The 25108-nt window shown below is 38.0% G+C and overlaps 1 protein-coding gene across 1 annotated transcript in view; it reads right to left on the bottom strand.

The window, feature by feature from the left end:
* TMOD3 (tropomodulin 3) overlaps nt 1-25108 on the bottom strand; it is a 70243-nt gene that overhangs the window by 32943 nt on the left and 12192 nt on the right. Inside the window, exon 2 of the mRNA XM_069459770.1 lies at nt 4248-4447. Coding sequence (XP_069315871.1) covers nt 4248-4373 — 126 coding nt within the window. The 5' untranslated portion in view covers nt 4374-4447. The remainder of the gene's footprint in view (nt 1-4247; nt 4448-25108) is intronic.

Below are 25108 nucleotides of genomic sequence, written 5' to 3' on the forward strand. Positions count from 1 at the left end.
TGTGTACACACGTACATACATGAGCACTAGGATGTACTTACAACAAATTGCAACAACCACTGTCACTGCCACACATGTCCAAGGCACCCCTCGGACACTCATAGTAAGAGCTAAGTCCCTGGATCTCCACGTGGGTACAGCTTTTTTGAGTGAATGGAGTAGGGGGTGGTGGGCTGGAGGACAATGGATTAAAATTGTCTCCTGTAGTCCCTACTCTGAATTTTCACTAAGTCCAGGAATAATAAGGGGTGACTAGACAAAGCAAGCACCATCTGTTTGCTTGTCAAAAGTCAAAGAGGTATAATGCCTTGTCTCATATTCCTGGGTATTCCTTTGCTTTGAAAATAGGAGGCAGCCAGAGAAATCATGCAAAAGGGCCAGCCCTCTTTTGTAACACCTCCCAATATTGGCAGTGACACTGAATCTCACAGGGAGGGTAAAAGATAATTTTTCGTTATAGGGTGATCTTATATGGATAATGATAATAGGAAATATTCATTTTATAAGTAGAAAATATAGCATTTCAACTTTGGCCATTTGCTGAGATCCAAAATAATTTTCATAAATTTCACTTTTGTGTTCTACTTTACATAATGGTACTCCTTACACAGAAAGATGACCTGTAAAGATGAAACACAAAGGAGGTCTGTTCCTAACCCCGCATCAAGTATGTATTTGTAATTCAAAATTGTCTATGGAACCATAAAAAAGAAACACAAGATTTCTACCTTCAGACTTGGACATCAAGGTAAGAACTACACATGAAGAATCCATTCTCAATCGACCTGCAAGTCCTGTCCATTTTTACCTCTTAAAGAACTCACTTGTTCTCCCATCTCTAACACCATGGTTAAGTAACTGTGATCTATTAGCTTACTTGATCAGAATACACTTCTAACCACCTCTGGCCCAAGCTATGATCTGAGCTTGCCTGGAATGTTAGATTAGCTCCCAGCTGAATCAGTTGCCTGATCCTCTTCCTCCCTCACTGCCGCCCCTCAGCCAGTTACTCAGCCCCTAGCCTCAGCTCACATACCCTCTCCATTCTAGTCACACCAGCTGTTCTTCCTCCCTGTGCTTGCCATATACGTCCTTCTACCACAAGGCCTCTAGGTATGTGGTCCCTCTTCCCTGGAATGCTCAGCCCATCCCTTTTTGCTACTCATTTTTCAGATTACAGCTCCATTCCCCCGAGGGAAGCTTTTCTTGACCTCTCATTATAAGCTCTTATAGCTCAGCTCATAACCTCTACCATTCTTTTAATACGGTATGATTATTTGATTAATGACTAACTGACCCCATTCCTACCAGCCTGCATCACGAGGGCAAAGACCACCTTCGTTTTGCTCACTTGTGTATCCCTAAGCCTAGCACAGTACCTGGATCTACAGGTTGCCCCTCAAATATTTATTGAATAAAGATTTTAAAATACTTTTAAAGGAAAATGCTTATTAAGGCAAATAAAAAGTTACATTCCTTCTCCATCATAATGCATGCACATAGGTGTTGCTATTTCATGGTGGTGGTGATGGAGTTGCGCTGCTCCACCTGCTTGCTCAAGCCCATGTGAAACAGAGTTTTAAATATCAGCTGGAATCCTGACTCCTTAAATACAGCTTTTGACCACAAAATAAGTGACAGCTAACTGGTTTTAGAAGCTATAAACCCAGGAACTGAGCTTCATTAGAAGTATATTCTAACTGAGTAAGCTAAGAGATCACAGTTACTTAAAAAATTGAAAAAATTTCATTAATATGCTTGCCACTAAAAATAACATGTTTCTCCCTTGCAGTGGAATTTTGTTGTAATAATATATTCCCAGCATTGGAAATTTTTAAAAAGTAGCATTTGCCTAGGCTGGCTGTCTTTTGGAGATAAATGTTTTGCAAAAATGCAGTGAGTTGCAAAGAAATACACTGAATGCAATAGGACAGTAAAGTGGCCCTCCAAAATATAGTAAGGTACCGCACACACCTTCACCTGCTCTTATCCTGTCTTCTGAGACTTTGTAAGTTACAGTGGTGTTTCTCTGGCTAAAGTAGCTGCTACTCCCGTGCCCTCTTTTCTTACCTAGTCCTTCACCAGAACTCTTCCCCAAAATGTCACCCAACAAGTGGCACGCTATCAATAAACATCACTGCTCTTCTAGTCTCAACTAATAGTACCTGAGGTTGGAGGAGTTGCAGCTGGGTTGAGGAGTTTGCAAAATACATTCAGAAGTTAGAACTTGAATCTCTCCATATAAGAAGAAGGCCATGGATTTGCAAATTAGAAACAAGCCATCAGATTTTAGAGTGATGCCACAGTGCATCATGTAAGAGGAGATTCACTATGTTTTAACACAAAGACTGCTAGACTCTGCCAGGTATAATCAAGGATCTAGTCTCAGTTCTTTCTCTAATTGTAGTAACTGAGGCAAGTCACCTAATTTTTGTTTTAATCTATAAATCAGAAGTAAGGACTAGATCAATGTTTGTCAACCACAGGCATTTTTGTACCCCAGGGGACATCTGGCAATATCTGGAGACATTTTTGGTTGTCACAACTGAGGGGGAAGTATTAATCATGTTTTTTATTTTCTGAATTTTATGATGTTTTGACATCTTGAGGGACTTGCTAATCCTGGTGAGACTGCCCCTCCCAGGGCTAATTCCTAGAGATAGCGCCATTCCCCACTTACCAGTCCCACCCCATGAACACACCTTTCATACACAAACCTACCAATCCAGGGCCCATAACAGCAACCATTTTTATCTCTCACATTCCAAGCCAGTATTTCCTCTGCCCTAAATTGCCCTGGGGCTAGGTATTAGACAACAAAAGACCACTTTTATAACCTCAAGTCTGTTGAAATTATTTAAACTATCCAGTCCTCAACTTGCTCAAACTTGTCTACCCTGCTTCACTCATTCATTCCTGCAGAAACCACATCTGGGCCATGCTTGCCCCTTGCTCTTTCTGCCTCCTAACTGACCCAGTTGCTTCCCCATGTGCCTTGCACGGCATGGCATCGCATGCCTCCTGCTCTTCGGAACTGTAAGTAATAAACTCTTCCTTCAAGGCAGTTGTCTCTGTGTCTGTCATCTATTACCGTACCTGACTAAAACAAAATCCCAGGTACATTTTAAAACGGGGGTGTGCTACTGGCATGCAGTGAGTAGAGGCCAAAGATGCTGCAAAACACCCTCCAATACACAGGACAGCCCCCCACAACAAATTATCCAGCCCTAAATGTTGAAGTGTCAAGGTTGAAAAACCCTGCAGTAGATGAACTCTTATGTTCCCTCTCACTCCAAAACCATTTGGTTCAAATAGGTCTAATAGGTTGAATTGCCTGTAGAAGATATTGGTGTTAATACCATAAAAACAGCACTGTTATCCTGAGTAATTGCCCAGATATAAGTGTACCGAAAACTTTTCAATAGTAATTACAGTTTAAGATTTGGTCTACCGTACAGACACATCACCCAGTAACAAAAACAGTTTTATAAAACAAACTCTCAGGCCTTAAGAGGCACTTAAAATCAATATCATGGCATAGAGAAACGTGGTTAAAAAAAAGAAAGCTTAGCAAATAACCATTACCTTCAGGTTCTCCACTCACTATGTCCCCCATATCAGACAATAATTCAATAAGGTTAAGGGTCTCTACCCTACCCTTGTGTAATTTATAAAACAAACAACATCTACTCTGCAAATTTAAAACATATACACATATATTCAGGTCTGTTTCACAGGGGACTGCTTGTATTGCCAAGAGGCTACTTATCTATTCTACTAATGACTAAAAACTTATTCAATTTGGTCAGCATCTTTCAGAAAGGTAAAAATTAGGTTTAAGGTCATGAAGAACCTTCTGGAGGCATTCTGTGCTGGTGCCATCCTGGTATAGAAGTTCTGAAGAAACACAGTGGTGTCTCACATATCAAGGAGCTAACCAAGTATGCTGCATCTTACTAAGGATATCCCTTCCTGAACAGAGAAAAAAGGTGTCTTAGAGGAGAAAAAAATTTCAAGAGATGTTTCAGGATGTTGGATAGTTTAAAACAGTCATGTCAGTAAACAAATGGAGGCAAAAGTCGGGGAACTGGAGAAGAAGCAAAAGGCAAGTTCATTTGGATGAAGAGGAGGAGGGGTGTGGAGGGTGCCAGGGAAAAGTCATGGAAAAGCTAACTGCTCAAAGGCAGCTACTTAGTTTCAAAGGCTTTGAGAAGTTATTTCATTTATCTTCAGCGGCTAACACCTACCTCGGGGTCAAGATCATCCAGAACAGTTTCCAGTTGTTTCAGTTCTATTTCTGACAGATTCCCAAGGAGCTCATCTTCATCAAGGTCCTTGTACTTCTCCAAGTCCTTCCGGAATGGTAGTGCCATGATTTGCAGTGTAGGAAGTCACTTAATTTTTGCTATTCAGTAAAGTCAGAAGTAATTGCTACTTTTTCTTAAAGCTATAGAGAAAAGAAATAAAAACATTTTAAGTATTAAGTAATGTCCACCTATTTGATCTATTATTAGGTTAAGTGAAATCTAATTTCCATGTGTCATATACTGTTGGATCATATATTACATACTACCTTGCCTATGGATCTTTCAATGCCTTTTACCTTTTGTCTTTTTTTTTTTAAGGCAGGGTTTCACTCCATCTCTCGGGCTAGAGTGCAGTGGTGTCATCATAGGTCACTGCAACCTCAAATTCCTTGGCTCAAGCGATCCTCCTACCTCAGCCTCCCAAGTAGCTGAGACTACTGGCATGTGCCACCACACCCGGCTAATGTTTCTATTTTTTGCTTAGGCTGGACTCAACCTTTTGACCTCAAGCGATCCTCCCTCCTCTGCCGCTAGGATTACAGGCATGAGACACCATGCCCAGCCACCTTTCGTCTTTTCTTGAGGAAAAAAAAATCAACTGGGAAAAAAGAGCGGAAGGATGGAATAAAATTCAAACCCATTAAGATAGCTACTTGATAGAATTTTAAACTTCTGAAAACTGAAATTTAGGGGAAAAGAAATTATAATGTGTGCCAAAATAAAAGTTTTTCTATCAGTGACTTTGAAATTATTTTACCAGAGTGCTTTGCTTCATTACAATATGTTTAAAGCACATTTATTTTAAATTGTTTGGGAGAACAATATAATGCAATGTTAATACAGGTGGGATATCAATATACTCCCTATGGAGGGAGCAGTCTCCCGCCACTGGAAAAAAAAATTTTTCAAAAGGTGCATTTGAAAATATTTTTCTGAAAAGGTATTTTTAAAGGAAAAAATATAGCATTCTGAAAATATTTCAGTAAAATATTCAAAATCATGCTGGGATATGTCACCCACTGATTCACAAGGTTGCTCAAGATGGTCTGACTATTGGAAGGACTTTCACCATTTCCTATGAGGTTAATAAGCAGATTAATAGTAATAGAAGATCTGAAGAGACACACAGCTTGGTGTATATCAAAGAGTAATCATTTGCTGCTGCAGCACAACTGTTCCACAGGAAAGGATACTTACGTCACATGTAAAATGAGAAGTAAAAAATCAGTATTTCCATAAATTCTAGCCATATATGTGGACTGTCTATCTCACAAAATGTACCTATAGGAATAAGAAATAATCCTGAGACTTAGTGATTTGGCTTAATTTTTCTTGGCTGCAAAATGCCCAGTACTTCAAAGTTTGACTTACTTCCTTTACTACCTCCTTCCCCCCAAATTTTCCCAACTTAATATTTTAACTAATGTATTTTCTTCTGCAAACCTGTAACTTTTATGGATCATTGTATGTGTTTTCATCTCCTACAAACAGAACCGTTCAAGCCATATTTGGAACAAAGGCTCACCACAGGGGTGTGACGGCTAGCAACTTGACTAGCAACCACCTCAGGTCCAACAATGAGCAAACGAACAGAATTTGCTTGTGCAGATGTTAAACTGCAGGCATTTTGTGTAACTGCTCAAGACAGGTCTGGCTGACACCTGGTCTACTGGCACCTTTTCTGGTTTACTAGTTAAACTGCATTTTTTTTCCTTTTCTTTGGAATTATCACTGCCATTACTAAGCTTGTTAAACCTCCACTTTGTACTTCTAACTTTAAGATAGCAAGCTTACAAATATTCTGAAAGTATATTTTCTCCACTAAAAACAATACAGCCTACAGAGAAGATTCAATGGAAGGTAGCATTTTCAAATATATTAACTATAAAATGTAATTTTGAAGAAGGTAGCAGGCAATTTCAAGGGACAAAAATTAAAAATAAGAACACTTTGAAAAAATATTCCCTGTATAAAAATATCAGTGACATGGTATTTCAGATAGCTAAGCGTAAGAAACTGATAAAAGTATACCAGTATGTACCAAGAATAATGTAGCTCTTGCTATTTTTTTTAGATATTTAAACATTTTAAGTTTTTAATGTGCTTTTATATAATTTATTTTTGAAATTTATATATGAACCAATTTCTTAATCATAAATATTTTTAAAATATATAAATATAATTTTAATTATTTTGAGCATCCCCTCACTTTACATTCAGATTATCCCAGTACAGGCCATAAATTCAATGGTCACCCTGCAAATAAGGCTTTCTAATGGACAACACAATAGGAACGAGATATTAGGGACAAATGTGGGCAATGTTATATGCCACTCAGGTTCTATAATGTTCTCCATTCCATGAAGAGACCAAACGGCTTACTCCAATAGATTGCTCCTCCTAATCCCAAAGTAAAATCTATCACACAAAGCTTGTTTATAGTATCGCTTAAAGAATAATGAAATGAACAGACTCCCCAGCTTAGGAGAGAGAGCATTACTAGTACCCTCATGCTCTCTAGTTGCATCCCCCCTACAAAGTACCCATTATCCTGATTTTAATTATTCTCTTGCTTTCCTTTAGTTTTGCCTTATATGTATATATCCTTAACAGTTTTAGTTTTGCACTTTATATAAATGGACTCACACAGTATACATCCTTCTGATTTGCTTTTTCTCATTTAGCATTGTTTTGAGTTGATGCTTAGAGCTATACTTCTTTCAATTTCATTTCTATTAATATATAGTATTCTATCATACAAATGAACATTTAAGTTACTTGTAGTTTTACCCTCTGTTTCTCTACTATAAACAATCTTGTTATCTGTTTTCTGGTATATATGTGCAAGAGTTTCTCCAAGGTTCAAACCTAGGAATGGAATTACTGGGTAAAGGGTATGCTTACACTCAACTTTATATGTAATGCCAAACTATTTTTAAGTGATCGCACCAATTAACATACCTAGAAGATTCAGTACATGACAAATTCATGTTGCTCTCATCATTGTTAATGTTGGTATTACCAGAGTTTTTATTTTTGGCCATTCTAGTGGATATAAAATGGTATTTCATTGTGGTTTTAATTTGCATTTTGCTGAATTATGATGAGGTTGAACATTTTTTCATATGTTCATTGGCCAAGTGTCCCTTATTCTGTGAAGAATCCTTTGTCCATTTTTATATGGAGTTTTTTTTTTTTTTTAAATAAATGACCTTAATATACTCTGGATACTAATCTTTGTCAGTTATATGTAACAAATCTCTTCTTCCATTTTCTTTCAGCTCTTATTATTATGGTATACTCTAGAGGGAAATGTTTCTTAGTGTTTTTCATTTTTTAAAAAATTTGCTTTAGCTTGTTTTTTCCTTTTCAAAGCAAGGGAAAAGGCATTTCCTTCCGAATCAGACTATGGAATTTTGCCAAGAGGTAAGAACTTCCAGGTAATATACCAAAGTTTCAATTGTTTCAGTAAAAAGCAAACAACTGGTGTTCATCCTATCTAAGTGTGCTCAAAAACTTACCACTAGTATTCTTTCATCAGGCATTCCCATTCTCAGATTTTCTAACTTGAAACTTGATTATACCTCCCCTCTCAATTCTGATCCTTTACTGAAGAACATCTATATACTGACAACGTCCCAAGTGTTAGCAGGAGTTCAGAAACTCCTTAGGAAGGAAGCTCTGGAAGCAGAGCTTTGCTTTGCTTTCTGTCTTGGATATGACACATTCTTCTCTTTTGCTTGTCCTCTGGAGTCAGTCTTCTGGAAGGGGAACAAATCCTGAATGATGCAGAGGTGAAACCAGTGTCCTGACAGGTATTTTAAATCTATACTGTGTCTACAGGAACTTTTCCTTTAATCCCTAAACTAATGTAAAATACATTTCATAAAAAGTAACAAAGATAATTTACACAGTACAGGAGTATGGGAATAGTTTTTTTAAAGCATGATATTCTCATAGTCAAAAAAAAAAAAAACCTTTTGTAAATAAGCAAGTTTTGCCAGGTAAGTTAGGCAAACCTTAGGGAAGAAGTAGACTTTTAAATCTGAAATTCTGGTATGTTCAGACTGTTTAACTCTTCCTCCTTAACTCACTTTTTAGAGTAGTGGTTCTCCCAGCTTTTGAGTGCATCAGAATCTCCTGGCAGGCCTGTTAGCACACAGATCCCCAGGCCTCACCCGAGAGGATAGGTCTGGGGTGGCAGAGAATCTGCATTCTCAGCTGGTGCTGATGCTGCCGGTCAGGAACTACACTGTATTTTGAGAACTATTGCTCTGGCGGTGCTCGCCCCATCAGTTCTCACAGCTAGGTCTCACACTCTTGTGGCCGTCTATCTCTTCCTACTCACAGGCTGAGGAATTCTGTTCAAATATTCCCCAGAGTCTATGGGCGCTGCTGCTTTTCTTTCTACTTGCCCGCTGCTGCACTGAACTTCAGTTAGTGGAGGTTATCCCCAGGGGCATCAGGAAACTCCTGGAATAGTCTGAGCCAAAAGTCATTCTCTATTAACCAACTTCTTTTTCACTTATCACTGATGTCTCGAATCCTTATTTTTCACACTGCACTTTCAGAACCATGTAAAATTTTGACGGATTCTCAGCAATCTCGTTGTGTTGAGAAGTTTTAAATTTTAGCTTTCTATATGAGTAATTTCTGAAAATTAATAGCCATATTCTGGATCTTTTGGATCACTTAAAAAGAAGCCCTGTTGTAGGATTTCAGTTGCCATGTTTACACTTATATTTATCACTGCATCAGCACCAGGTAGAACGGCTTTAATTGTTCTAAACTAAAAGAGGCGGCCTTAATATCTAACAATGCATTTGCACAAAATAAAGGTCACAGGGCACTATGTAACCAGAGGTTTCTCTAGGATTCAAATATAGAAAAATGGGAGACTTAAGTTTGCACATGGCAGGTGGTAGGACAGACACAATGAATTCAAAAAGAACTTGCAATGTAACGACTAGTACCATATTCCCATCCAATAGCAATTTAGTTTTTTTTAAAATCATCAATTAACACTGGGATCCACAATATTTTTCCCTTTAAAAGGGGTCTATAAACTATGTAAGTTTGAGAAGCACTGCTCTACTCTACTTAACCAATCTCCACTTATTTTCAAGTTATATATTTTTGTGGAGAGTAAGGTATTGACACTGGCTATATTTAAAAATGTGGAATTACATGATTCAGAGATATATATCCTTGTAATATATGAGTTGTTAGTCTCCATTTCATCACCATTTCTTTAAGGTGGGCTCAGAGTTTTCAGACTCTCTTATATGTTCTTTCTTTAAGGCATGCATACGATCATATTGCTCTCTGGTTCGAAAACCTTATATAGAGTCACATTACCTACAGCAAGGTTAGGCAAACTACAGCCAGAGGGCCAAATTCGGCCTGCTGCCCGTCTTTATAAATGTTTTATTAGAACACAGTCACATTCACTAATTTACGTATTGCCTATGGCTGTTTTTGTGCTACAATGGCAGAGCTGAATAATTGCAACAGAGGCCAGATGGCCTGCAAAACCTAAAATATTTACTATCTGGCCCTTTACAGAAAAAGTTTGCCCTTCCCTGACCTACAAGACAAAGTCTAAACTCCTCAGCATGAGCTGACACAGTTCAGAACCTGGTCCCACCTAGCTTTCCAATATTATCTCCATCACATAGACTATCTTCCAAACAGGCCAAAGACGGTGGGTTTCTTTATTCTTTTGATTATGTTCCCTCTCTCTAGGAAAAAAATGCCTTCTTTCCCATCTATCTCTGTCCTCAACTAAACCCCTACACATTCTTCAAGGCCTAACTGAAATGTCACATCTCCCCTGAAAATCTTTCTGGTTTCTATTCTCAGCCCAGGCAAAATTAATAGTTTCCTTACTGATGTGGCCATTAACCTGATATATACCTCCATTATAACAACAGGTTTCACAGCACATAGGTAACTTCAAAATTTTAGGGTGTGGGCACACTTGTAGCTCTGACTCAGACGACGCAAAGGCAATTTATGTAACCGAAGCATTTGTACCCCCATAATATTCTGAAATAAAAAAAAAAAAACTTAAGTGTGTTAACTGAAAATACTGACATACAATGGTAAGAGCATTGCCTAAAAAAGCAGATAAAACAACAAATTACTATAAAATGATGGTAATATAACTAAAAAAAAGAAGGCAAAATTTACATCACCCAATTACTTTCCCTTGTTCACCAAGTAATCTTCTAATTAAAACTTGGCTATTCCTGTAGCTTTCCCCACTGTAAAGTAATAAGTTGACATTTTGGTTTTTGTACTAGTCTTTTATGAGTGTGGTTACTGTGGGCCAGTTTTTAAGAGATGAGGCACCTATTGGTAGATTGAAATTGGGTCTCTGCAAAAATAAAGCTGTGGACCACTATGTGAAATCCTATCCCAGGGCTAGCTGGCCAGCTGACCCCTAAAGACACCCCTTAATCTCACTTCAAACCAACAATTGTATAGTCACTCATCTGTCTCCATTGCTAGAAACTGTAAACCTCTTGAAGGGCAGACATTCTCTCCTAGGTCTCATTCCTCACGGGGTCACCATCGCCAGATACAGTATCTGGTAACACACAGATAAGCCAAATTTGATTTAATTAGGTCATACATCAGTCTCTACCTTCCCTGCTTTGACAGTTTCCTCTTCTTCCCCCAGCTCTCTAGTGTCCTCTTGCTCCTGAACTCTAATCCCTTTATCACAACTAAAAAGGGACTAAAAATTAGTCTTTGATATTTCTGTTAATCCTCTACCGCTTCTGCATTATTCACCTTTTCTTCCCTCAGTATCAACTCATTTTGGCTTGGTATTGAGAGTTCTCTGCTAATCCTCCCCAGTCAAAAACAGAACAAAAGAAAACATATCTATCTGATAATCAGTCATCAAACCTTTGAAATTAAATATAAATCCTGATGAAAATTTGCTTTTCTTTTAGGTGAAGAAATCAGTTTCTTCCTTAGGAGGCACCATTCCTCAGGTCAGCCCCACTTCAGCTGTTGGAGGCCTGCTTTTCAGATGTGCTAGGCGCAAGATAATGTGTCTTTTCTTTGCTAGCTTCTCCTAGGACCCCTGGGTACTGAACCTCCCTTGACCCACTGGATCAGACTTTTTTTTTTTTTTGGCTTCAAGATTCCTAGAAGCTCCAGGCCCAGAGGCTCATGCCTGTAATCCCAGGACTTTGGGTAGTTGAGGTAAGGAGATGGCTTGAGGCCAGGAATTCGAGACCAGCCTGGGCAATGTAGTGAAAGCCATCTCTACAAAAAAATTTAAAAAGATAAAAGACTCCCAGATAAATATTTGTTTTTCAATATATTTACTGTTCATTCAATATATATTTTTTAACATCTCTTGTGCCAGGAATTGACTTGTTGCAGACAATAGGCACAAGAAATATACAAGACAGACAAGTTCCTTGCTCTAAATCATTTTAAAGGTGGCATATGGACAAAAAACAATGAACAAAGGAACAAGATAATATCAGATAGCAATAAATACCATAAGGAAAAAACCCAGAACAATGCTATGGGAGAGTGTGTGTGTGTGTTGGGGGCATCAGGAAGGCTACTTTAAGTGGTTCAGAGAAACTGTTTTGAAAGATGACTTTTGAGCTAGGACCTAAAGGTTGCTAGCAGCTCTCTCAGCCCAAAATTCTGTGCTAACAGCTACAGTCTAAGTGAGAAACGAGGGCAGTTTTGCCTAGAGTGGTGGCCATGGAGAAGTGAATAAACATGTGATGTATTTTGGAAGCCCAGCCAAAATGACTTGTTAACAGGTTGGTTGTGAGGGATAAAAACAAGGGATGACTCCTAAGTTAATTTCAGTTAGTATGCAATAATATTTTTTATTCTATACCTACTTTTTTCCCCTGGGGAACTAGACATGGCTTTTTGTCACCTATATTTCTAGGTCTGCTTTTAAAAAAATTCGTTGGTTAATATTTTCATAATGGTCTTCTACTTTGAGATCCACACTGTGAACTGTCTTAAGATGACAATTCATGAACAAACCCATAACAACCAATTAACTATACAAATAAAATAAACCAACCAAAAATTACTAAATAAAATATTTGCTGGCTATCTTTTAACATATTCATAGGCTAAACCAAAGGATATGTCTTTGTTAATGCTATTTCTGGTATAGTCTTTTGCAAAAGGCTGAGTCTAAAAAGTGAAACAATTTGTCATGGCTTTAAAAAAAAAAAAAAAAAAACCAGACGATTGCTGTTTCTAACTTATCTTCTTCCCTGTATTTTCAATGTCTACTGAAGTAGAAATAGTCATGAATCTGGCACCCAGCAATCACAGTGATTTCAAGCTCTATGTAGCAGACTCTCCAACACCTGGTCCAAGTTCCTTGACCTTCTCTCTTCTGATGGTCCAGGCCTCAGCCTACCTCAGCCCCACACTCCCGTGGTTATCACCTAGTCCGTACCCTCACCAGTAAGCGTGCCCCTCCATAGCCCTCAACATCTTTAAACCCCTCTCTCTGGAACTTCTCTGGCAAAACTCCAACTCTGGTTAAACTAACTCTTCCTACTCTTCACTAGCACCAGAGTGGCAGATGAAACTGAAGAAAAACACATAAACTGACTAGCCATATTTAAAATTTATCATCACTAACAGCAGAGTGGCTGCCTAATAATTCTACTGTATTTGAAATCCTAGTGTAGTCATACTCCCACTCTTAGATGACTTTTTTACCTCTTGTTTTTTCTCAAACTCTTAATATTGCCTAAAATTATTCTCTGATGAAGACCTTACCTTAATATTTCACTGAGAATATAGAAGCAATCACAAAGGGACATTTAAGCTCCCACCACAGCTACCATTCTACCCGCATCTGTATGCATACATTCTACCTTCCCTCTTTTATGGATAAACTGTCCAGGCCCTTATCTAAGGCCAATCCTGCCTCTTTTGACCAGATCCCATCCGGCTCATTTATACAAGTGCATTCCAGCAATTGTGCTCTTTCTCTACTGGATCATGCCCATCAGCATACACACTATAATACATCTCCCAGATTAAAAACATACACACTTCCCTTGCACTTCACCCTCTTTCCAGACACTACCCTACTCCTTGGCTCCCCTTTACAGCAAAACTCCTTAAAAGAACTGTCTGTCTACATTTGGTACTCCAAGTCCTCTCCCTCTTACTCTCTCAAATCTTCTCCAATCTGGCTTTCATCCCCACCATCCACTCCACCCACACTGATCCTGTCAGCAGTGACCTGCATGGTGCCAAATCCAACTGTCAATTCTTAGTCCATATCCTACAGGACCTATTAGAAGCAGCAACTGGCCATAAAACACCTTCCTCATGTGGCTTTGGGGACATTTTTTTCTTGGTCCTTCCTCCCTTCTCTCTTTGACTGCCTAATCTCATTCTTCTCTGCTGGTTCGTCCTCATCTTCCTCATCTTTAAATGCTGGATTCCCTCCAGAACTTAGTTCCTTAGATAGCTTCTCATTTTATACTCATTCCCTTGGTGATTTCATACATTGACAACTCTCAAATTTCTATCTCCAGTCTGGACCTCTCTCCTGAACTCCACACTTAAAATAACTACCCATTTAAAATCTCCATTTGGATGGCCAACAGGTATCTCAAATATAAATGTACAAAACAGACTCCTAATTTTCTCCCTCAGACCTGTTCTTGCTATGTTTTCCCCATGTAATAAACAGCAACTCCATCCTTTTTGTTGCTTGGGCCAAAAATCTTGGAGTTAATTTTGATTTCTCTCACTCTCCCTATCTGATCCATTAACCAAATCTTGCTGGCTCTTTACCTTTAAAACATCATGTCTTTACCATCTCCACTGCTTCTACTCTAGTCCAAATCATCATCTCTTAGCTGGGCTATCGCAATGGCTTCCTAACTGGGGACCCTGCTCCCACCCTAATGCCCCATAGTCTATCTTCTATTAATACAAAGGTACCAGAGCTATCTTTTTTTAAATTTTTTTAAAATTGTAAATTCACAAATTATAATTATATATATTTATGAGGTATAATGTCATGTTATTTGATATTTTTATTGAGATAATTATAGATTCACACACAGTTGTAAGAAATGATAAAGGGATCCCTTGTACACTTTGCCTATTTTCCCCCAATGGTAACATTTTGCCAAACTATATTAATAGTATACCACAATGAGGACACTGACATTGATACAGTCCACTAATCTTATTCTGGATTTCCAAGGTTTTACTTGTACCCGTGTGTGTGTTACATTCCATTTAATTTTTTTTTAAGAGATGGGGTCTCACTATGTTGCCCAGGCTGGTCTCAAACTCCTGGGCTCAATCCTCCCATCTCAGCCTCCCAGGTACCTGGGACGGTTAAGTACACACCACAGCGCCTGGCTATTCCATTTTATCATTTGTGTGTGTTTGTGTATCCCCATCACCACAGTCAAGATACTTAAGAGTTCCAACATCACAAGGATTCCTCATGTTGGCCTTTTATAACCACATACACTCCCCTCTCTAACCCCTGCAACCACTGATCTGCCTTCCATTTCTAAAACTTTGTCATTTCAAAGATGTTATATACAAGGAATCGTATATGTAACCTTTTGGGACTGGCTTTTATCATCAAGCATAAACCCAAATTGCCGTGTGTATCAATAGTTCATTTTGCTTTATTGTATTCCGTGGTATATATAATGTGCCACAGTTAAACCAATCAGATGGTGAAGGATATGTGAAATGATTCCAGCCCTTGACTATTACAAATAAAGTGACTATGAACATTCACATACGTGTTTTTGTGTGAACATAACTAGACAGTTCCCTTTAATTCTGCTGCTCACAATCTTCTTATAGCATTTTATCTCAAACAAAATAAAAGCCATATTGTCTTACAAAGGTTGTAAGGTTACATATGGCCCTCCAAATCCCCGAGTGAGACTCCTTGATGGAATCCAAACCCTTTATTAAAAGATTTTGTCTGTAAAATATGGATTCAGTCAAAAGGCCACACTTAAGAATCCAGAAGGCCACATGTGGCCCCAAGGCCGCAGTTTCCCTATCCAAAAGTTCTAACTCATCTCCAACTTGCTACTCACAATACTCCAGCAACCCTGATCTCATTGCTCTTTTTCCAACAAACCAGGCACACTCCTGCCTCAGGACCTTTGCATTTAATGTTCCTTCTGTCTGAAACACTCTTCCCCAAGACAGCAAATGTCAATGAACTGATTAGAGAGTACTTCCCTGACCACTACATATAAACTATCAACCTGTGGAGGTCCTCCTGCTGCACTAGGCAATCTCTATTTCTTAGTCTGTATTCCTCTATATCTTCAGGCATGTTATTAATATATGCTTATTGATTCATTATCTGTATACTGTCACTAAAATCTAAACTGTACTCACTGCTGTATCTACAATACCTAGAAAAGATCATGGCACACACTAAGTACAAAAAAAAAAAAACCCAAAGATAATTAATTTCAAGCCTAAGTATAGGATAAACTCAAAAAAATCACTAAAGTTAACCTGGAGTTTCAAGACTATTGAAACACTAACTTTATATGACAATAATTTTGTTTAGGATGTTTCTTCCTAGATTATTGTAAATTAGAAAGCTGTTTAAGAAATTAAAAAGAATGCTTATTTCTTTTTTAGGCTAAGAATAGCAAAGTAAATAATTAAGCTGCCTAACTCTGTATTTTTAAGTTTTTCATGTTAAATTATTGAAATAACCTAGGTTTTTTTTCCTTCAAAATTTGCCTTTTAAAAAAATACACCCATATCTATCTATCAATCTATCTATTTATTTTAGAGACAGGGTGTGGCTCTGTTGTGCAGGCTGGAGTGCAGTGATGTGATCACAGTAGCTCACTGTTATCTTGAACTTCCGGGTTCAAGTGATCCTCCTGCCTCGGCTTCCAAAGTGCTGGGATTACAAGGTATGAGCCAAGGTGCCTGGCCCCACCCATTTAAAAATAAAAACATATACTGGCTAAAATTTAAAAGAATGACAATACCAAGTATTGGCAAAGACATCTCATAAGTTGCTAGTAGAGTACAAATTGATTTAACCACTTTGGAAAAACTATTCGTTAGGCCTGGCAACGTGGCTGACGCCTGTAATCCTATCACTCTAGGAGGTCAAGGCAGGAGGATCACTTGAGGTCAGGAGTTCAAGATCAGCTTGAGCAAGAGCAAGACCTCGTCTCTACTAAAAATGGAAAAAATCAGCCTGGTGCGGTGGTCCATGCCTTCAGTCCCAGCTACTCGGGAGGCTGAGACAGGAGCATTGCTGGAGCCCAGCAATTTAGGGTTGCAGTGAGCTATGATGATGCCACTGCACTCTAGCTCAGGCAACAGAGTGAGACCCTGTCTCAAAAAAAAAAAAAAAAAAGAAAGAAAAAGAAAATCTGTTTATTAGTATTTATTAAAACTAAATGTGCATGTACCATAATGACTTAGCAATTTCATTCCCACCTGTATACCCAAGATGAGTGTAGTTATGAGTAAGAGTTACGTTCATTTTAAAAAAACTGAATGCCAGCCAGAGCAAGAACAAAAATAAAAAAATTAGCCCAGTGTCGTGGTGCACACCCGTAGTCCCAGCTACTGAGGCAGGAGGATTGCTTGAGCCCAGGAGTCTGAGGTTACAGTGAGCTATGATGAGGCCACTGCACTTTACCCAGTGTGACAGAGCAAGACTTTGTCAAAAAACAACAACAAGAACTGAACAAAAATGTTCACAGCAGCTCTATTCATAATATCCCAAACTGGAAATGACCCAAATGTCTATTACTAAGAGTTTACACAAATGAATTATAGTATATTCCCATATAATGGAATACTACATAGTAATAAAAAACTACTGTACTGATATATACAAAAACATGAATCACTCTTACATGCACTGTGTTGACAAGAAATAAAAAAAAGCTAAACATACAGTAATATATACTACATACTTTCATTTATATAGAATTCAAGAACAGGCAAAGCTAATCCATGGGCATGGAAATTAGAATAGCTATTGGGGATTACTGACCAGATAGGGACTTCCGGAGTGACGAAAATGTGATATATTTTTGAACTGGGAGGTAGTTACACAGGTATTACAGATGTAGAAAATTCACTGAGCTGTACATTTAATATTTTCTCCCTTTATTCTATCTAAAAGCTGTATTTAAAAAAAATTAAAATATATGCTTGCTTTGTATAAGCAATTACATGCATTTGATGCCGAAAATTAAAAAAGGTTCCACAAACTTGAAAAAGACTGCTTTTTCTGTGACCACGATAAGAAGTAGGCATCAAAAAATGATAAACAATTTGCTTTTGCAAGCCAATCACTGCCAGCCACTTCACTTCTGGAAGTCAGCCAATCAGGCACAGACTCACTCATGCCTTTGAGTGCCAGCCAACTAATCATAGTTATGCTTCTACAGTAATCCACTATGGCCTCTGAAAGTTTGCCAATCCCTGAATTCCATACTTCCCCAAAATCCTATATAAAAAATTGGTCTGCTCTACTTGGAGAAACTGTGCCTAGCCAGCATAGTTGTCCCTTATCATAGTCAGCATTAAATTCAGCTTTACCTTTTTGCTTCAGATATTGACTAGTGGTCTCATCATCATTTCATGCCGAAGAAAACTTTTAGTGATTACATATGTTTATTTTTAAATAAAAATATTTCAATGTTGATACATACTAGATAATAGTTTGGATCAAAATATTGCCTCTAGATAAATATCCATGTAATCTTTTGAACTCGATATGGTTCCCTATCCAATAATTTTACAAGTATCTGCTTCAATTTACTTTGGTTTTAAAAATTCAAATCAGCATTCCTTTTCTTTTTTGTTTGGACTCGGCTTCAGAATTAATCTGGAAAACATGTTGAAATGAGTTATTTCTGCATGGAGATTTTAACATTTAAAGTATCTAAATGCCTTTTTTTTTTTTGGGAGACAGAGTCTCACTCTGTTGCTCTGGCTAGAGTGCAATGGTGCACTCATAGCTCACAGCAACTTCAAATTCCTGGGCTCCAGCGATCCCCCTGCCTCAGCCTCCTGGGTAGCTGGGACTATAGGAATGCACCATGAAGCCCAGAAAAATAGATTTTTCTATTTTTAGTAGAGACGGGGTCTTGCTCTTGCTAAGGTTGGTCTGGAACTTATAAGCCCAAGCAATCCTCCGGCCTCAGCCTTCCAGAGTGCTAGGATTACAGGCGTGCCCAGCCTTAAATGCTCGTTTATTTAGTTAGGCTGTGTCATCTCTACTGGTTGAAGAACATTCTCTTTAAGGGAGAAGGCTGAAGTAAAGAAAGTCATCTATGTATTCCTGGATTGTTAAAACACAGGCTGACAATGAATATCTGTCAGGGATAATACGTAGCAGACTCAACTGCAAGGGAGTTTTTAGACTCTTACAAGGTCATTTCCTTTTTATAAGCTTATAATTCTAAATAACACTAATTATAACCAAAAAATGTACTGAATGTCTGTCTTAGCCCATTTGGATTGCTATAACAAAATACCATAAATTGGAAAGCTCATAAACAACAGAAATTTATGTCTCACAGTTCTGGAGGCTGGGGAGTCCAAGATGAAGAAGCCAGCAGATTTGGTGACTGGTGAGGGCTCACTTTCTGATTCATACATGAAGCCTTCCAGCTAAGTCCTCACGAGGTGGAAGAGGCAGGCAGCTCTCTGGGACCTCTTTTATAAAGGGTACTAATTTCATCCATAAGGGCTCCACCCTCATGACCTACTCACCTCCCAAAGGCCCACCTCCTAATACTAATGGGAGATTAGGGCTTCAACACATGCATTTTGGGAGGACACAAACATTCATACCATACCAGTGTCCATCATGCCCAAAACTATGCTCACAACATTTACCTTCTAAAAAATGAAACCCATTTTATTTTAGTTATATATAATATGTATTACTGTTATAGTAAATAAGATTTTTCTTTCTTTTTTTTTTTTTTGAGACAGGGTCTCACTCTGTTGCCCAGCCTAGAGTGCAATGGTACACTCATAGCTCACTGCAACCTCAAACTCCTGGGTTCAAGTGATCCTCCTGTCTCAACCTCCCGAGTAGCTGGGACTACAGGTGTGCAAACCCACACCAAGCCAGTTTTTGTCTTCTTTGCACAGGGGTCTTGCTGTGTTGCTCAGACTTGTCTTGAACTCCTAGCCTCAAGCAATCCTTCCACCTTGGCCTCCCAAAGTGCTAGGATTACAGGCATGAGCCACCATGCCCAGCCATTAAATAAGACATTTTTAAAAATAAATACTTTGGATGCTAAGTCTATCTTTGTGTTCAGTTCACCGACTCTTCTAGATAATAAAGCCTAAAAGGTAGTACTTTAAATAATGATTTTGATGGCATTCTTGGGATGCTCTGGTTGACTCAGCTGTGAGCATATGTGAGTGCAATAGCTGCTTTGCACACAGAAGTTTGAGAAAATGGTGGTTGATTATTCTGTGTAAAAGTTCCATGGAAACTCATCCACCCAAGTAAGAGATCGGCTAAGTAGCTGTGTCTTTCTTGCCATTGCTACTGATGCCATCTTGCATTTTTTATGATGAGATCTATAGATCCCAAAAGCACAAGGAAAGAAAATAAAGTCTGAAGTCAGCCCAGAAGAACATGTTAGGGCTAGAACAAAGAAGAGATGTAATTAGAGGCAGGTTACTGAGGGCAACCTTAAAGTCGAAAGCAGCCAGATCAATTCTGTGATTATTACAAGAAAATACTTAACAGGTTACTCACCCCACTTCAAAAAACAATCTTTCAACTAGACCCTACTAAAAGACTTTGTGGCTCCCATCTAGGTACTCCACTTCCTTTTCTGGCTCAAAGCAGTAAACTAGCTCCAAGTCTTATCCCACCTCCTCTCTTTTTCTTCTTGGGGGAGTTGCAGCATCAGAGATAACAAGGCAAAGTCATAGAGGAACCCACTCTGCATACCAAAGATGAATGCCAAAACAGCCACACCCTTAGCATACCCAGTTTCTCAGTACCAAATGTTTTCCTGTCTTTTTTTTTTTTTTTTTTTTTTGGTTTGTTTGTTTAATAGATTGGGTAGACTAGGAAATGCTGAAGCTTTTCTAAAAGTTGTTACAAACTCAAAAAATCTTAAAAAAGAAATGACATCATACGAACAAGTCTCTCAGGGTAATATGGTTACAGAGCTCTTTATCTTTGCTGGTTAACCTAAAAGAGCTTTCTACCAGTCATATAATGGACACAACCAAAAGTGGTATGAGGTGGCTTACAAGGAAAGATTATCAGTGCTCAGCAATCAATCAAAATGCTGTATCCATTCCAAGTGTATAATGGAGAGATTAAGCTAAGGGTTTGTTCTCTCTCTCCCTACCCCCAAAGGGAAGTACTGCCATGACTCATTCTTCCTCTTGCATGAATTTTCTTAATCCACCAAGTTGGTAAGTATTGAAGTACGTGCAAAATAAACTAGGCTAGAAATCATACTGAGAGCAAGCTGAATTTTATGCAATGAACAAAAGGTGGTATTTTCCCTCCATTTCATCCCCTTTGAATTTCCTGGGCTTCAAACTAGAAATCTGCTTCACTTTCAGATGGACCCTCTGAATTCTTAAACACTCTTTCTTAACTTTACCAACTTTCCCATCTTCAAAACAATATATACTTGTATACATTTATTAAGCACCTATCACATTTAAGGTACTGTCCTGAAGGAAGAAGGTACTGGACTGGAGGGGTAGGACATGGAGAGAGGAAAGGGACCATGGGAATGAGAGGAAGAGAATTTGAGAAAATTGCATAGAATAGATTGGTTCTCTCTCCCCCTTTAAAAATGTTTCTCAAACCAGAATTTAAGAGATCACAAGAGGCAAAGATACGGCACAAACAGGAAAGAGACTGTAATACTCAACTGTAGACTTAATGTTAAATGTAGGTACACACAATACTTTTCAATTTTCTTTTGATACACTGTTGCCATCTCTAAATTTACAAAAGTGGTGATCTGCAAAAAAGTTGGGCATACAACAAAAAGAAATCTGATTCTCTCCTGGGCCCTGTCCTGCCACCTTCCATCATAAGAGTATGGCCTGAGTGGTGCACTGAAGAGAAGCCATCTCTTCTCCTTTTCTCTTTCTCCACTTCCTTTTTACACCCACAGCTATGCAGAACCCCATCCTCTAGCAATGCTATATATTGACAATTGTGCCACAATAAAGATTAAGAAGTACATCATTGTTCAACTGAAAATGTATTTACATAGAAAAATATTCCCCCAAATGAAGAAACCGTGCTGGGAGAAATCAACTGTTTTGAACAAAATGTGTCTGGAATGAAGACACACATAACTATGGCTAGCCATACTTGCAGATTGGCTGATTAACAGTTAATAAGACAGAACATTTTGTATGAAATGGTCCCAGCATTCGAGAGACTTTAAAAAGGTATGGTTTTGGAAAAACATAGCAAAAAATGTTCTAAGAGATTAAGAGAACTAATCTGTATCACCAAAATAAGCCCACAGGATATAGAAAATGTCAAAGGATTTAAAAAAATTTTTAACTGATACCTAATAATTGTATATATTTATGGGGTACATGTGATACTCTGATACATGCAGACAATGCGTAATGATCAAATCAGGGTAATTAGGATAGAAAGGATATTTTTAATATGAAGATTTCCCAAATCAAGGATAAAATAAATCCTATAAACACACAAAATATAGCTACTTTTGCTATTTGTGTGGACTAACTGCAAAATTATGCATGATCTTGGCCAAACACCACAGTAGAGAAATGACTGAAAGATTTTAAAAAATCTCTCTACTCTAATTCTACTAGCGTTTTAATCCTTGCAGACCAGATTTTGTTTTTGAACAATTTCCCTTGGTTTTAAATAAATCTATTTTTTTGTTTGTTTTTTAGGGGGAGCATGGTCCTGACTGAATCATAATGGAGATAAGACAGTAGTACATTTTTTAAATTTAATGGAAAAATCTTTAGTCTTAAAAATAGATTCTAAAAAGTTTTCAATTTTAGCTCGACCACATAACTCAAGCTCCTTTTCTTTGCTAGAATAAGAACCTTCTCTACCTTCTGACTGCTGGATGAAGGCTCCAGAGTTTTTCTCTAAGATCTGTAAGAAACTGTGACAAACTTAAGTACCTAATAGAATTCAATTATCACTAAAGGAGGAAAAACAAACAAAATCCAGGCAGATTCATAATTCTTTAGGAGAAAAAGTCTAGCACTTATTTAGCTCCCAGCATTGAACTGGGGAGTCTGAAGATCTATGGACTTAGGGGCGCTGTCTGCGAGTGTAAGTCAGTCAATTCACTTTTCAGTTTCCTGGACTAGAAGAGGAAAAGCCAAAATATGGCACTGGGTCTGACAATCAACTCTTCCATGTCCACGACAAACACGGCCAATCAAATAACCTTTTCCCCACTGAGCACAGAGTCTGCCTCAGTCCTTAGGCAGCCACTACTGAGTAGATGAGAATTGGCAATGGGATAAAACTTATTCATTTTATCCCTGGGTCTCCTCTAGGTCCAACCTATGATTTTAAGGAAACACCATTTAACCCAATCTTGGAAAAAATATACTGACCTGTCCTAATCACTGCCAAGATGAACAATGTATAACTACAAAGGAAAAATATGAAAGCTGAATCATGCTAGATAAGCATGTACATGCACACAAAGATTGAAATACTTCAGGAAAGTGACTTGAAAAACCAGAACGAGATAGATTAAAAAATTGAAAAAAGTAAATAATGAAGTCAAATATGGGCCAATGTTGTTAAGTATTAAAGAAAAAAAAAGTTAAAGTAGTATGACCGGCTGGGCGCGGTGGCTCACGCCTGCAATCCTAGCACTCTGGGAGGCCGAGGTGGGCGGATCATTTGAGCTGAGGAGTTCGAGACCAGCCTCAGCAAGAGCGAGACCCCATCTCTACTAAAAATAGAAAGAAATTATATGGACAGCTAAAAATATATATAGAAAAAATTAGCCGGGCATGGTGGTGCATGCCTGTAGTCCCAGCTACTCAGGAGGCTGAGGCAGGAGGATCGCTTGAGCTCAGGAGTTTGAGGTTGCTGTGAGCTAGGCTGACGCCACGGCACTCACTCTATCCTGGGCAACAGAGTGAGACTCTGTCAAAAAAAAAAAAAAAAAAAAAGTAGTATGACCACACTAAGTGCTGAAAACTCACCAAATAAAGCAAATTTGTAAGTTCATTTCCTATTTTCACATTGACTTCCATAGTAAAATTAGAAATGTTTCTATGAAAACATGAATTCTCAAAACATCAGAAATCATAGGAATGAATGCAAAGTTTTAATCATAAAATTAAATGTAAATTTTATTAATATAGTACAAATATTAAAGCAGCACATTCATTTCTGCCTTTATTTCATTTTCTCTTATTAAAATAAATTTTAAAAGTATCTAACTACGGTCTCTTTTTATTTTAATTTTATAGCCAAGACTCTCAAGAGGAGGATAGTACTCAAAGATTCTAGAAAAAGACTTTAGAATAAGGTAAATAGGTTAGAAAAAGGGATATGGAATTTACGAAAGAGGCCTTTCTTTGGGAAACAGGTTTCATAAAGGCTTTAATTTCAGAAGGTGTAATTCTAAGGAGTTTAGAGGGGTCGCCTCACTCCATTATTCATTCATGTCCATTCCTCACATTTGGCCAACCTTTTTCCAGTACCTCAAGAAACTCTAATGGTTAACAAAAGACCCTTAAGGTCCTTCCAAATCTGAACAATCAACTTTTATTTTATTATTTTTTTTAATAATTGTTTCTTTTATGGTCATACACTATATCCATTCCTCTGAGCTTAAAAAAATCAACTTTTAAAAATAAGTTCTTGAGAATAACTCTGGAAGAATCTACAAGAACCAGAGACAAACTGGATAGCTGAAGATATAGAGAGTGTTCACTCAGTATTTGCCATATATTCAGTGGTACTATGTGCATTTATTTTATTTTATTTTATTTTTGAGACAGGGTCTCGCTCTGTTGCCTGAGACAGAGTGCAGTGGCTCATCATAGCTCACCGTAACCTCAAACTCCTGGGCTTAAAGGGATCTTCTCATCTCAGCCTCAACAGTAGCTGGGACTACAGGCACACACCATCACATCCAGCTAATTTTTAATTTTTTTTTTTTTTTTTTTTTTAGAGACAGGGTCTTGCTGTGTTGCCCAGTCTGGTCTTAAACTCTTGGCCTCAAGCAATCCTCCTGCCTCAGCCTCCCAAAGTGCTAGGAGGATTACAGGAGTGAGCTGCCATGCCTGGGCTTAAGTTTTATTTTTAATTTAAAGGCAAATTCAATTGTTTGTTGCATTTTGATGCTATATATGAAAAAAATAATAAATATTGTCTCTGACTTTTGAATTATGCATGCCACATTCAAGTAATAGCAAAAAGTGCTTTGGTGAAAAAACAAAACAATAAGAACCTCCACCCATCAAACAATTCTATTAAATAATTTCAGAACATTAATTTTTTAAGAAACTAACAATCTAGGAAACCAATAGCAAAACTTGTTTTAAGAGATATATAATTATATATTCTCCCAAGTTCCACAGCTTGGGACCAAAAACCCTATTTAATTGAAACGCTGAAACTGGGATTGAGGCCAGTTTTTGGGTGTTTTTTCTCAAGACCTTTTCCCTATGGAAACATAAGGAGAAACAATTTTTCTAAAGTTCTGTGCAGGCCTTCAAAGCCCTGTGTCTCTGGACCCTGCTCCCTTCTAGGAAAGGTT

This window comes from Eulemur rufifrons, chromosome 2, assembly GCF_041146395.1.
Source record: "Eulemur rufifrons isolate Redbay chromosome 2, OSU_ERuf_1, whole genome shotgun sequence".
NCBI classification, from domain to species: Eukaryota; Metazoa; Chordata; class Mammalia; order Primates; family Lemuridae; genus Eulemur; species Eulemur rufifrons.